This window comes from Amblyomma maculatum, chromosome 6 (genome assembly GCF_055883805.1).
Source record: "Amblyomma maculatum isolate TAMU_Amacu chromosome 6, ASM5588380v1, whole genome shotgun sequence".
In the NCBI taxonomy this organism is placed as follows: domain Eukaryota; kingdom Metazoa; phylum Arthropoda; class Arachnida; order Ixodida; family Ixodidae; genus Amblyomma; species Amblyomma maculatum.
This window is the reverse complement of record NC_139349.1, coordinates 154,893,333-154,906,443: the sequence shown is the minus strand read 5'-3', so window position 1 is coordinate 154,906,443 and position 13,111 is coordinate 154,893,333. Positions and strand designations below refer to the sequence as shown.

Genomic DNA, 13,111 nt, shown 5'->3' with positions numbered 1-13,111 from the left:
CCTTAGGTTTCGCCTGTTGTACTCGTTAAAAAGAAGGATGGTTCCATCCGCTTCTGTGTAGATTACCGCCGACTTAATAAGATTACGAAGAAAGACGTCTATCCTCTTCCGCGCATAGACGACGCACTGGACTGTTTGCAAGGGGCTGAATTCTTTTCCTCCCTAGACTTACATTCCGGATACTGGCAGGTTCCGATGGAAGTGGCCGACCGTTCTTAAACAGCTTTTGTTACTCCAGATGGTCTGTACGAATTTACTTTTATGCCTCTCTGCCTTTGCAATGCCCCTGCGACATTTGAGAGAATGATGGACACCATTTTACGTGGACTGAAATGGACGACCTGCCTTTGCTATCTCGACGACATTGTCGTCTTTTCTCCTGGCTTCAACACTCATCTCTACCGCCTGAAGCACGTCTTGATCTGCCTTTCTGACGCCGGCTTGCAGCTAAATTTAAAGAAGTGTCGTTTTTCCACCCGTCAACTGACCATTTTAGGGCACGTTATCTCCAAAGGAGGAATTTCTCCAGATCCGGCCAAACGTCGTGCTGTCGCTGCCTTTCCCAAGCCGAGATCCATCAAGGACCTGCGCAGCTTCCCAGGATTGTGCTCCTAATTTTCGTTGGTTCATACGAAACTTCGCCTACATTGCTGCCCATTTGACACAGCTTCTGTCGGGCAGTTCCAACTTTTCGTTCTGCTCACCGTCATAAGACGGCGCCTTCAATACCATGCGCCACATCCTCATAACACCGCTCGTTCTGCGTCATTTCAACCCGACGGCCCCAACTGAAGTACACACAGGCGCCAGTGGTGTCGGTCTCGGCGCTGTACTCGCTCAGCGAAAATTTGGATTTGCTGAATACGTCGTCTCCCTATGCATGCCGAACGCTCACGAAGGTGGAGTCAAATTACTTGGTAACTGAAAAAGAGTGTTTGGCGATAGCTTGGGCTCTGACCCAATTCCGTCCTTACCTCTATGGCCGCCCTTTTGAAGTTGTGACGGTCTGCCATGCGCTGTGCTGGCTTTCATCCTTGAAAGAACCATCCGGCCGTCTAGCAAGGTGGGTTCTTCGTCTACAGGACTCTGGCCGCGAGTATCAAGACGCTGATGCCCTTTCTCGCTGCCCCCTACCAGCTGACGTCGCCAGCCTTTCCACCTCGGACGCCTCGCCGTCACTTCACAATAGGGACGTGTCTTCTGAGCAGTGGAGAGACCCCTGGGTCGCTTCTCTTATCCATCTCCTCTCCGATCCAACGGCTGCTTTTCCATCGCGTGCACTTCGCCGACTAGCATCACTCTTCGCCACTCGTAACAACGTTTATCGCCGGAACTACAGTGTTGATGGTCGCAAATGGTTGCTAGTCGTTCCCTGCCACCTGTGCTCACAAGTCTGCGACTGCTTCTACGCTGACCCCCAATGCGGCCATGTGGGAGTATTCAAGACATACCATCGGCTACGCTAACGATACTACTGGAGGGGCATGTACAACTTCGTCCTCAAATATGTTCGCTCATTCCTCGCCTGTCAACGTCGCAAGTCTCCTCCTCATCGTTCTGCTGGCGAGCTGCAGCCGTTACCTTGCCCACCACGCCCATTTGATCGCGTCGGTATTGATTTATACGGCCCGCTCCCGTACACCGCCGCTGGAAACCGTTGGGCCATCGTTGCGGTTGACCACTTGACGAGATACGCTGAAACAGCTGCCCTTCGATCTTCCACAGCATCAGACGATAGCCTCATTCATTTTGCAGCGATTCGTCCTTCGCCACGGCACACCACGTGATCTACTCAGTGACAGGGGATGTGTCTTTTTATCTGACGTTGTTAAAGTTCTCCTGAACAAGTGCCACATACTTCACCGAACCTCTACCGCCTATCATCCGCAGACTAACGGACTCCCTGAACGCTTTAACCGTACCCTCGGTGACATGCTTTCTAAGTACGTCTCCTCCGACCGCTCTGACTGGGATCACCTTCTTTCATATGTGACGTACGCATACAATACTTCCACACGGTCAACTACCGGTTTCACTCCGTTTTATCTTCTTTACGGCCGTCACCCTTCTGCTCTACTAGATACCATTCTTTCGTACCAACCAGACGCATCTGAGTATACCGTTGCTTCTGAAGCTGCCCAACACGCAGAGGAGTGCCGCGAAATTTCCCGGTCTCTCACAACTGAAACCCAGTCCCACCAGAAATCCCGCCATAACAACCATCAGCCGACACCGCAATTCTCTTCTGGCAGTATTGTGTGGCTCTGGATTTCATCAGGTACTCCAGGACTATCTTCAAAATTTATTTCCAGGTACCACGGCCCATACTGTGTCCTATAGAGCGCATCTCTCCTGTCAATTACATTGTGGAACCCCTGACGCCTTCACCTGATCTCCATCGACGAGGCCACGAAACTGTCCACGTCCAACGCCTTAAACAATATTACTACCCTGCGATTTTGCCTAGGCCGTAAGTCGCCAGGGACTCCTCTTCTCCCCGGGGCCCTTGTAAAGATGAAGATGTGCGTGCGACGATAAAAAAAGCTTCCGTAGGCTATCGCTATCGGTGTGTGTGCTGGACCTGCTTGTCCGCGGACTGTTCCTGACTTGCTTCCAGATCTCGACCTAGTACATCAATAAACCCCATCCTACAAAATAAATAAATAAATAAAATAAAATAAATAAATAAATAAATAAATAAATAAATAAATAAATAAATAAATAAATAAATAAATAAATAAATAAATAAAATTCCCACACTGGAAAGTCAGTCATAGGACAATTATTTTTTATTGTGCACACGAAGACGAATAAAAATGACTTGAGGAGTTAAATCACGGAAGGCCGTGGTCAGCATCATCTTATCTCACTCGGCAAATTATTTATTAGTTATGCAGTTTTATTTAGAGAGGTCGTAAGCTCAATTGAAAAAAATCCCACTACCACTTCCTGCATTGAGCATAATCTTAGAACTGCGCACTCGCTTGAAAAGTTTACATTATATTTGTTTATGCGGCAGACTTTCACATTTTATATAAATCCGGGCTCAACATTTGTCAATGAACAAGACCTCCAATTTTAACTGTAAACTAAAGCTAGCTGAAATCCTTGGGTAGGTCGGGTACAGTAGCTAGGAACCGACTCTGAGCATCGCTTACTAAAAGTACGCTGTATATGAACCATGAACCAAAATGCAACCACGACAACGATGAGAAGGTTATGTAAAAAAAAAGATTGAGTTTTGTAGGGTTAGTTCCAAATTGATGCCCTACACAAAAGAGCAGCGAGAAAAATCGCACTCATGTAGACTGCTCATGTAGACTACTGCTCAGAGTTTGAATTTTTCCTTTTTTTAACATATGCTACCCGCATATGTTCTTTATACGCGTGTTCTGTGTTATTTCCTAATTGCCTTGTTTAGCGTTGGCTATGAGTCTACGGCTGCATTAAGCCATCGTTTCCTGAGAATCTTTGCAGGTTTTTATTAGTTATAAGTAATGTACAGCTTATTGGTTCTATGTTGTATTTCCTACGGTTCCTGCAAATATGTCTGGATATTTTGATTAGAAATAGTTGATTGTACATTTTTTCTTTTGTGTCAATAATTTGAGTAATTATTTTGGCGTGATAAAGTGGCAGTGGTTATTCTGTATGCAATCCAGGTCTGCTGAACAGAAAACCTATAAAAGCAAACGTTTCGTATCTCTTTTTTTACCTCTTCGGCATAGACTATTCTGCGCTATAATGAGCTTTGTTAGCTTCTCTTTCACGGAGACGTCTGTGAACGCACATGCGTTTGGAGCAGCGGCACACCCGCTGAAATTTTGCAACCTTCGTTAAGTCAATATTCTAGCACCCCAACCTTGATATGATCCTGTTTTGATTATTTAAGCACCTAATATTGAGCAGGTGGAAGCTTTCAATGCACATACTCTCCAGACAGCTTGTTTCGACCACTGAGAGCCACGTTGTCCATTCTGGCTGACGACGCATGCCGTTCCCCATCATGCAGCAGGCATTTGCTGTAGTGTCTAGACAATTAAACTGCCGTTTCTTGACATCACGCCACCGGCGAAAGTAATCAGACAGCATGGCGATATGTGGGACCGTCTCCAGAGTTCCCTTGAGTCATTTTTGCATTTGGCTCCTCGAAGAAAAGCAAATTATGCGGCAACAGGAAAAGACGTACTCTGTGCATGAGTGCAATATGGCTAGGGCCCTCCGCGGAATAGGCATTGTTCTTCAGAGCTCCCGAACACAGAGGTCACGGGGAAGCGTGGAAAAAATCCCAATTGCGTAGCGACCATTCTTTCCAGTTAATATACTATATGTGCGAAATTCAACCCGACTGGGGTCAGGTCATAGAAGCCGTCTGTAGGAAATGTGCTAAAAAGCAGTATCCTTATGCCTTACTTCTGAGAAAGTTGTTTCATAATCTTTACATTGCATTGACAATGCATTCAGCACAAAGGAAATATAAGAGCGAATCTTCTGAAATATGCAAATAAAATAGAGAGCAATTCTGCAAAAAAAGAAAAAATATCTGGCAGCCATCGCCTCAGCAACTTCAGAACCTTAATTGAGGTACAGTTCTTAAAGAGGAGGCAATCAAATGCGGAAGAATGTCTCCTCAAGTGATCAATGGAAGGGCCATCTGCAGCGTCTTCTACAAGACTTCAAATATCCAGCAGCATGAGGGAAAGCAAAACAAAACAGGTACGATGATGCTTTATCTGCTCCGTATATATATCGTTTAAGGACGTCAAATATACGAAAAAAAGAAGTCGATAAGTTATGAGGTCGTGTGCTCGCGTAGAGACGGCACAGGCCAAGCAGTTTTTATAGCTACGTGCGCAGGCGAAACAGTACAAACACATGTGCTTCTAGCTGTCTTTCGTTACTACCGTTGAACGTCGAGCTAGTTGGTCAGACGACATGATGCACCACGCAGCAGAATAGGCGACGACACATAGCAGCATTGTCCTTGTTTATGTGCATGTGTGTATTGTGTGCCTCTCCTGCGTGTCGTCGCCTATTCTGCTGCGTGGTGCATCATTCTGTCTTTCGTGTTTCAGTGCTTCACTTCTAGCTACACTCTGTTTAAAGTTTAGTCTAAGGCGTTCAATTAGAAGAGTGCCAGTTCCTTTAAACCAGATCATGAATCATTAACGAGCGTTACGAGCGGGAACACAGCTTTTTACAAAGTTGTGGTTATGTGACTAAAGCAACCACGTCCACCATGTTCGCCAAAAATCACCACCTTGGCAAAAGATGCTCGCAACGTTAAACAGTTACATCCAGTTACTCTATAAATAGAACATGCGTGCCACTCACCCTTGTGCCGTATCTTGATTAGCATGGTCATGGGGTCGCCTACATTCACGTGACCCGATACCGGCTCGACGAGCGGCATGCTTCCGCGGAGAATGTCCATCCAGCTCTCCACCTGTTCTAGCACGGAGGCTGCGGCGGAACCTTGCGAGGAATTCCGCCCTGGTGGTTCCTGATCGTGGCCCAGGCTGCCCGACACGAGCAGGGTGTCTCGTGAGCACCGCACTCGCAGCGCCTGGTCACCAGCCTGCTGCACGTGCCGGTCCAGCTGCACGTACAGCTCGGCCTCGTACACCAGGGCGCCGTCCTGCGGCAAGCGTCCGACTCAGACGCTGTGTCGCTGAGATAGGGTGCCTCTTCTGCTGAAGCGATCGTTATCATATGCTTTTCTAGGAAAAGTTATTGCAATTTTTCAACATACCGTACAAGTGAATGCGGCACCTGGGGTAAGCGGTAAATAAAATGGCCGATTTATTAACGCGATAACGTTAAACGTCCCGTTATGAAGAAAAGCCGGTGTTGGTGATATCAGCGTTGCGGGAGAAAAATCGCGGGCTTCCTTCTGACGCGTGGTAGTTGGCAGTTGACATGGCCGTGCACGTGACCTGACCGTTCGTCAGGTTGTGTGACGTCAGAAGACCGCAGGACATGCCTGGGTTGACATGCACTGCCAACTCGGTCTTCCCCTTTGAGATTGAAGGGTGATATCATAACCCACCCCTTCAGGACCTTTGTATCCCAAGTTGGACACGCCTCCCATAGGCCACGTAGGCAGGTTCTTGTCGCTTGGTTAAAGGTGTGCTTATACCTGTAAAGGATGTTCCGTTATGTAATCAGATACTTTGCGATTACACGTTAACGAGCACACGTGGGATAATAAAGGCACAAATTAAAGCTTACTAATCAAGCGAGTTGAAAAGTGCCTGTATTCGAAAGAGGGTTCGCAAGGGGAGCCGGCAAGCGAGAGATGTTACCGTGTTCAGGTCACATCATTAAAAGCGAAACTAAAGTGTACCCCAAATTTTCTGTTCGTACCCTTCGGATTCACTATGCCCACCACGAAAACGTAATGCGATCTATGCAGTATAACATTAAGGGACGAACGTTTTTTAGATGTATGGTCGTCGAAATTGTGTGCGAGTGGCACTTCTAATCTTAATGGCGTATAGCGAATTCCGCGGGATGTCAACGAAGTACCATCATAAAGGGCATCGGCGTATTATCAGAGCCGCATTTTTCTAAACAAAAGTATACGTTACAATGAACAAGGTTAATTTACTCAGCTTTCATTTGTGTGCGTGCGTACGTGTGTGTGTGTGTGTGTGAGAGAGAGAGAGAGAGAGAGAGAGAGATTGCTGTCGCTCCGTAAGCGCGTCAAGGTGGGAATTTGCAAGGGTTCATAAGTTCATTTTAACCGCTATTTCAAACCGAGGCGAAATATTTGAAAATGTATAGCCGCGACTCCTTGCGATGCTTTAAATAAGGTGTATGCGTCTGAAAAACGTCTAAACAAATGCATAGCATGCTCTCACTTGCTTTCCGACTCCATCGATAAGCAGCCGCTGCAGCCGGGATTCGATCCCGCGTCCTTGGGTACAGAAGTCGGGCTCTCTAACCACAGCACCACCACGGCGGGCCTGCACTCTTGTATAAGACGCACCTCATTTTAGCATTTATTGCGTTGAGACTTGGTTATACCTGCTTCCGCGGCCATCGCAAAATGGTCTGTGCCAGTGAGAAGACTCCTTAAACGGCAGGGTAATAAAATGAACGCACCTCTCAGACCCACAAATAATTTTTTCATGGGAAAACAGCAACCCTGTATATTTTCATTCAACGGGATCAAACACTTCATCTTTAGAGGCGCTGTCGAAAGGTTCGCCGATCCACGGCCGCTCAATGGAGGCGCACTTGGGTGCGGCCCGTCGCGTCGCCCAGAAGAGCCGTATTGCGCCTAGTTCTCATCGCCACCGCTGCGGCGCCACCGCTCCGGAACGAGGCAAGTTTGCTATTGATGCAGACGATATTGTGCTGCTAGCTGAGAGTCTGGAAGAATTGCAAACTCTAGTTAAGTATTGCGGAGACGAAGGGGACGCTCTAGGCTTCAGTTTCAGCGCAGTTAAGTCGGGTCTGATGATTTTCAACGGCTCAACTGATCAGGGTCTTAAAATTCAAGGCCATGAAACACCTAGAGTAGCTGAATATAAATATCTGGGGGTATGGGTAAACGAAGGATTGGCATACATTGGAAAGCATGAGCAATCACTTAAGGCCAAAGGGCGAAGGAATGCCGGGATAATGAAGCATAAGGCATTGTGGGGATACAATAGGTATGAGGTTTTGAGGGGTATTTGGAAAGGAATTATGGTGCCCGGACTTACTTTCGGAAACGCGGTTTTGTGCCTAAAATCAGAGGTACAGTCGACATTAGAAATAAATCAGAGATCCGTTGGAAGATTAGCACTAGGTGCCCACGGCAAAACTACAAATGAGGCGGTACAGGGAGATATGGGCTGGGCATCTTTCGAAGTACGGGAAGCTCAGAGTAAAATATTATATGAGGAACGCCTGAGGAAATTGGACAGTAACAGATGGGCAGCTAAAGTGTTTAAATACCTGTACTTAAAAAGCGTGGACTCACAATGGAGGAAAAGAACTAGGAAACTAACTAGTAAGTATGCTAGTCACAAGGACGGAGAAATAAAGAGCATTAAGCAACAGGTGAAAAACACAGAAGGTAAAAATTGGATAAATTCGATGGAAAAGAAACAGAGTGTGGAATTATACCGTAAGTGGAAAATGCAGATCAGGAAGGAAGATTTCTTTGATAACTCAAGAGGCAGTGCCCTACTTTTCGAAGCTAGATCAGGGTGCCTTAGAACACGCAGCTACAAAAAGAAATTTAACAATGGAGATGACACATGTGCTGTATGTGGAAACTCCAGTGAAACAATTGACCACATTATACTCGAATGTAATGGTATCCATCCGGAAGTTGATGCAGGCGCAGTAACTGTTCCTAAAGCTCTGGTGTTTAGAGATACCAGTGGCCGGGTGAATAAACCGGCGATGAAAACTAGCAAAAAACGACTGGAAGATTGGTGGCTTAAAAGCAGAGAAGTGACATAATGTTAGTAATGTAGGAACAAAAATTTAATAAATAGAATGATGGTTTAGTTAACCATTCTAAATCAATAATTAAGATATAGGGAGAAAAATGAGCATGATAGCTACTGCTACCACCCCGTTTCAAAGGGGACGCTCCTATATTCCATCCATCCATTCCACCCATCCATCGAGTCCGGGCGGAGAGCTGCGCGCAGCGGCCGTGGCTGTGCTTTCGTTTCGGCGTTTGCGGGGTCGGCGCTTGCTCAATTTAGGATTATGAGCGGCGTTTCACACATTATGTGATGCTATGTGCAAGTTTGCTATTGATAAGGTGATAGAGGCAAGTCATCATCAATAGGCTTTTCCAAGTCATTCGTGGTCTTCCATTTACAACGAGAACGAGGCAGGCGTGTGCTTCGCTGAGTGCGTACCCATTTAGTTGCGTTTCAACCACTGTAATAACGTGTTAGATATTGAAATCTTGAAATCGGGACATGGTGTGGGGCCATTTATTCAGCGTGCACTTTTCTGGAAACTTACAGTTCAGGACGTAGCGTTCAACATTATTATTGTTCAGCCCGTTCCTCCCTTTTCACTGGAAATAATATTCAAGTGGGTACCATCACCAAAACATACTAGCTAACACAAACTGTTGCAAAAGAAACAACACAAGACAGCCAGTTCAACGACATGCCCGCAGGCTCAGGCAATTTTTTTCTCGTGTGATTACGAAGCCGCGTGATGCACAGAAGACACGCAAGCTTATTTTACAAGCGAAGAACTTTTCTCGAAAAAGGTTTATGTGCAAGCGTGATTTTTTCCACTGTCTAATTGATGTTGCCTGTCCAGTTGGTCAGCAGTTGTCGCATTAGTTTGGTTAGGTCCTAAGTGTGACTGCGGTCTTCTCTCTCGCAAATCAACTCCGGAAATTGCACAAAAGAGGGAAGAAGGGATGAAACTAACATGTAGCATAGCTTGCTGCTTCTTATGACCTGCGGGCACTTCATCACCTTGCTAACAAAGGTGCATGGTGATTTTCAGATACATCATCAAGAATTTTGGATAAGTCCAGGGTTTTGCAGGAATCACAAGGCACAAAGTTAATAAATGGATGGGGACTAATAAAATAAAATTATTGACACTCTAAAGTAAGCACTAGAAGTTATTTAAACTTTGGTAATATATAAATAATGAAAACACGGATAGGCACTGAAAACAGAATAAATAAAAATGTTCCATGAGATTCTGTAAAACTATTCGTATATTTTCTCTTCAAATGGACGTGCAAGGTAACCAGCCAAGAATGCAATCGGTGCTAAATCTATGTCAGCTGCTGGTTGACACCACACATGAATGAATCCAAGCTGACTCGAAAACTCTCTCGCAGCAGACGTGATATGGCAGTTGGTAAGGTACTTTCATAATCACGAATGTCAGGTTTTATAGCTGCCTATTGTTGATAGGTGCATTTGCAGACTGATGCTTGCAAGATGCTAACCTGCACAAAGCATGGCAAAATGTGTATAATCTCAGTCGATATATATTTTTTTTTTGCTAGTGGTACCTTCAGCATTTTCTCCGAGGTGAAAACTGCAGCCCTTGCGTCAACTTTGTCGTTCCCGCCTTTGAATTGCCTTAGGCTGCTAAAAAGCGATACTATAGACCCGCTTTCAGAGCCTGCTTTAGGGCGTGAGCTGAAAATAAGATTCGGGTAAATGCAATGCACTAGTAAGACACACAGAAGACATTGTTGTAAGATACTTGATGTGATCAAGAAGGTCCTTAATTTGCGCCACTGTGGATCTGGTTGTCATGATTGTCACTTCGTACGTTTGTGTGGTTAGCCTTTGCTTCGACGTGCTTCCTTGGACCTGAATGTCTTCGATATGGCAAAGTCCAACTCAAACCAAGAGAGTCGCTCGTCATCTGACAAATAGAGCGGCTCCTCTTGGTGTCTCCATGGCTTCACTTATGCGATGTTGGGCAAGGCACACCATTTTGATATCATCGTCATAAAAGTGATCCTGGCGCAGCTATCTTGAAACACACATGCTTCAGGATGACACGGGGGGTTGTCCAGGAGGAAATGAAGTGTAGCTATAACAAGTGGGGAAAATAAAGCTATTGACCTGCGCACATTAATTTTTTCAAGGTTGTTTGGCTCAACATGAGCCCGCGTGAGTAACTTAACTTGTAATGTAGGCAGTTCGGGAACACGGAGGGGACAGCTGAAGGAAGCAGGATTTTCAGTTTTATGTTCTTCCTGTAATCGTCATCTGTGAAGAGCAGTGAGTATACCAGTGACTTGTCACTCGGCTCCCACCGGCTTCCTTTTCCCTCCTAGCCCTCCCGAGATATGTTTTTCAGCCATGCTGCTCGACGTTGTGAATCGCACGGGAACTCATGGTAACCGATCTTTTCTTGCTTTTGTGGTGCACCGTGGCACACAGCAATTGCCTGGCATGGTGCTGCATACGCTTAGGACGCTGTTGGCACAGGCACCGATGACACGCATGCAGAACTATCAGAACCACGCGGTAATGCTGAGTAGTCAAAACGATAACACGCGCCAACCCAGCCAGCGCGCTCCTTCCGCGTCGTCTGCTCGTCCGTGCCCGGCGTGCCGGCAGCGCTTTGTCCTGGAGTGGTGGCGCCCCCGCGGGGAATGACGGCGGAAACTGTAACTTCTCCCAATACGCGCTTCCCCAGCCATTGAGGCGCGACGCGACGGGCCGCACCAAGTGCGCCTCCATTCAGCGGCCGTGGCCGATCTCTGATGGCAGAGCTGCTGAGACATCCTTTTACCGCTACAAATCGGCGCTCTGATCGTTGTCAAGCGGTCGTCGTGCTCGGGCGGCGTGCTTAGGCGCGGGGGAAATTTAATGGAGTATAGAAAACACACATGCAGCATACGCCAAACATAGTTGCAAATGGTAACTGCATTTTGAGATGGATTTTTCTGGCAGTGTGGGCAGGCAAGGAGCCCGGATATCACCAGCTTTTAGCCTTTATATTTCAATGCTTGGGGTTTCTGAGACGACTGTCGGCTTCGTGACCGCGGAACAAGTCGCGACCGTCACCATTCATGGCAAATGTCTCCTCGAAATATAGCACAAAGTGAAAAAGTACGCACATATAATACGCACTGGGCATAGGACGCACAACGAAACTTAAGCACACAAAAATTTTCGTTAAAAAAAACACAAACGCGTGTAATGAATAAATTTGAGCAATGTTTGTTGCTGGACAAGCTAGTTGGGTATCATGGAAACAACAGTGCTGACAAAGGACGAGAAGAGGGAGGACCCACACCAGCCTTCATCTTATCCGTCTCCATCTTATAACTGCCTCGTCGTATGTATAGAGAAATAACGTATTTTCACACAGCTCTTGCGGAATATAAAAATATTATCTGCTTATTCATGCCTGCTTTCACATTGTCTTTTACAAACGCAACTTGCTTCAGGCTCCATTGGAGGGCTGTATGCCTAATTATGGCCGCATTCATTAATTTCAGCTGTAATTTTTTTTTGTCGGTCTTATGTATTTCCTTGTCAGTAAATCTCAACCCTTTATGGATTTGCTCCTTTAAGCATGCTATTTCAGTTCCCACAATGATGCAGTTCAAGCCCGAAATTTCTTACTTGGGCGCTAAAGTGAGGCAGAAAGATAGGCTAGACCGATATGCTAGCATCAAATGTAATATAAAATAATTTATTTAGCAAAAACTGCTTTTTGGTCACTACGAAAAGTCTATAAACTCAAGACGCGAGGTCCTTGGGGCACCGTATATGCCTGCTTTGAAATATGCATTCGTGAGATTTCTCGAGCAACGATGTTTCACAATTTCAGTGAGAAAATACCTACGGAAAAAAGGAACAAAGAAAGCAGTGCTGCATGCGCTGCCAACATTGTGTGTGAAAGCGTATTGTGTGGCAGAATGCGTATTAGTAGCCAAGCGCACCTACTGAACCATTACATGCACTTACCGCCCAATTCAAGAAAGCAACTCTAACTGTGGACAGAAGTGCTGTTTAAAAGCTAGAAGCAATCCTGTTCATGAGACGATGTTGCCGGGATAGTTGGTGCTGAAGGACGTGAAGAATTCAGCAGAAAATCGGACGAGGAACTGAAGAGAAGACATATAAGGCACTCACCAATATTTCGCTGAAAGAGTTTGTAGCCGGGAAAGAAAACATTTTCTCTGAACACGGAGTTAATGTATTAGGGACAAGCTATGGCGAGATAAATATACACCAAACAGTTAAACGTAGCAACGTTACTAAAATTTCGGATCCCCATACCGCCACAATCTACAATTATATTCATGCGTCTATCCCGGTCTCCCGGTACATAGACTCCGTCCATGGCTTCGTGCATCTGGCCGTTGTGCTGCAGGGCACTGAGAGCGGGCGCAGGGTGCTCTCTTCGTCCAGATAGCCTTCTGAGGCTCTGTGCATAAACATACAAAAAGGAAGCGGTGCAGCTCCCAATGAATGCCTCCGCTTTCCGGGAGCGGGTGTTTGGAACGGTTAAGCATTTTAACGTGGTCGGCAGGTACGGCTTCATCAACCAAACTAACTAGGCTGAGGACATCTTTGTCCATCGCTCCGGAGCAAAATTCTTCCGCATCTGAAAAGAGCAGGAAGTTGAGCTTGAAGTTGGGTGGAGA

At 46.1% G+C, this 13,111-nt stretch overlaps 1 protein-coding gene across 1 annotated transcript in view; it reads right to left on the bottom strand.

Moving 5' to 3' along the window:
* Positions 1 to 4,438: 4,438 nt before the first annotated feature.
* LOC146187109 (uncharacterized) overlaps positions 4,439 to 13,111 on the bottom strand; it is a 63,347-nt gene continuing 54,674 nt past the window's right edge. The window contains exons 4-5 of the mRNA XM_084608181.1: positions 5,335 to 5,638; positions 4,439 to 4,491 (exon numbers count right to left, since the gene is read on the bottom strand). Coding sequence (XP_084464307.1) covers positions 4,439 to 4,491; positions 5,335 to 5,638 — 357 coding nt within the window. The remainder of the gene's footprint in view (positions 4,492 to 5,334; positions 5,639 to 13,111) is intronic.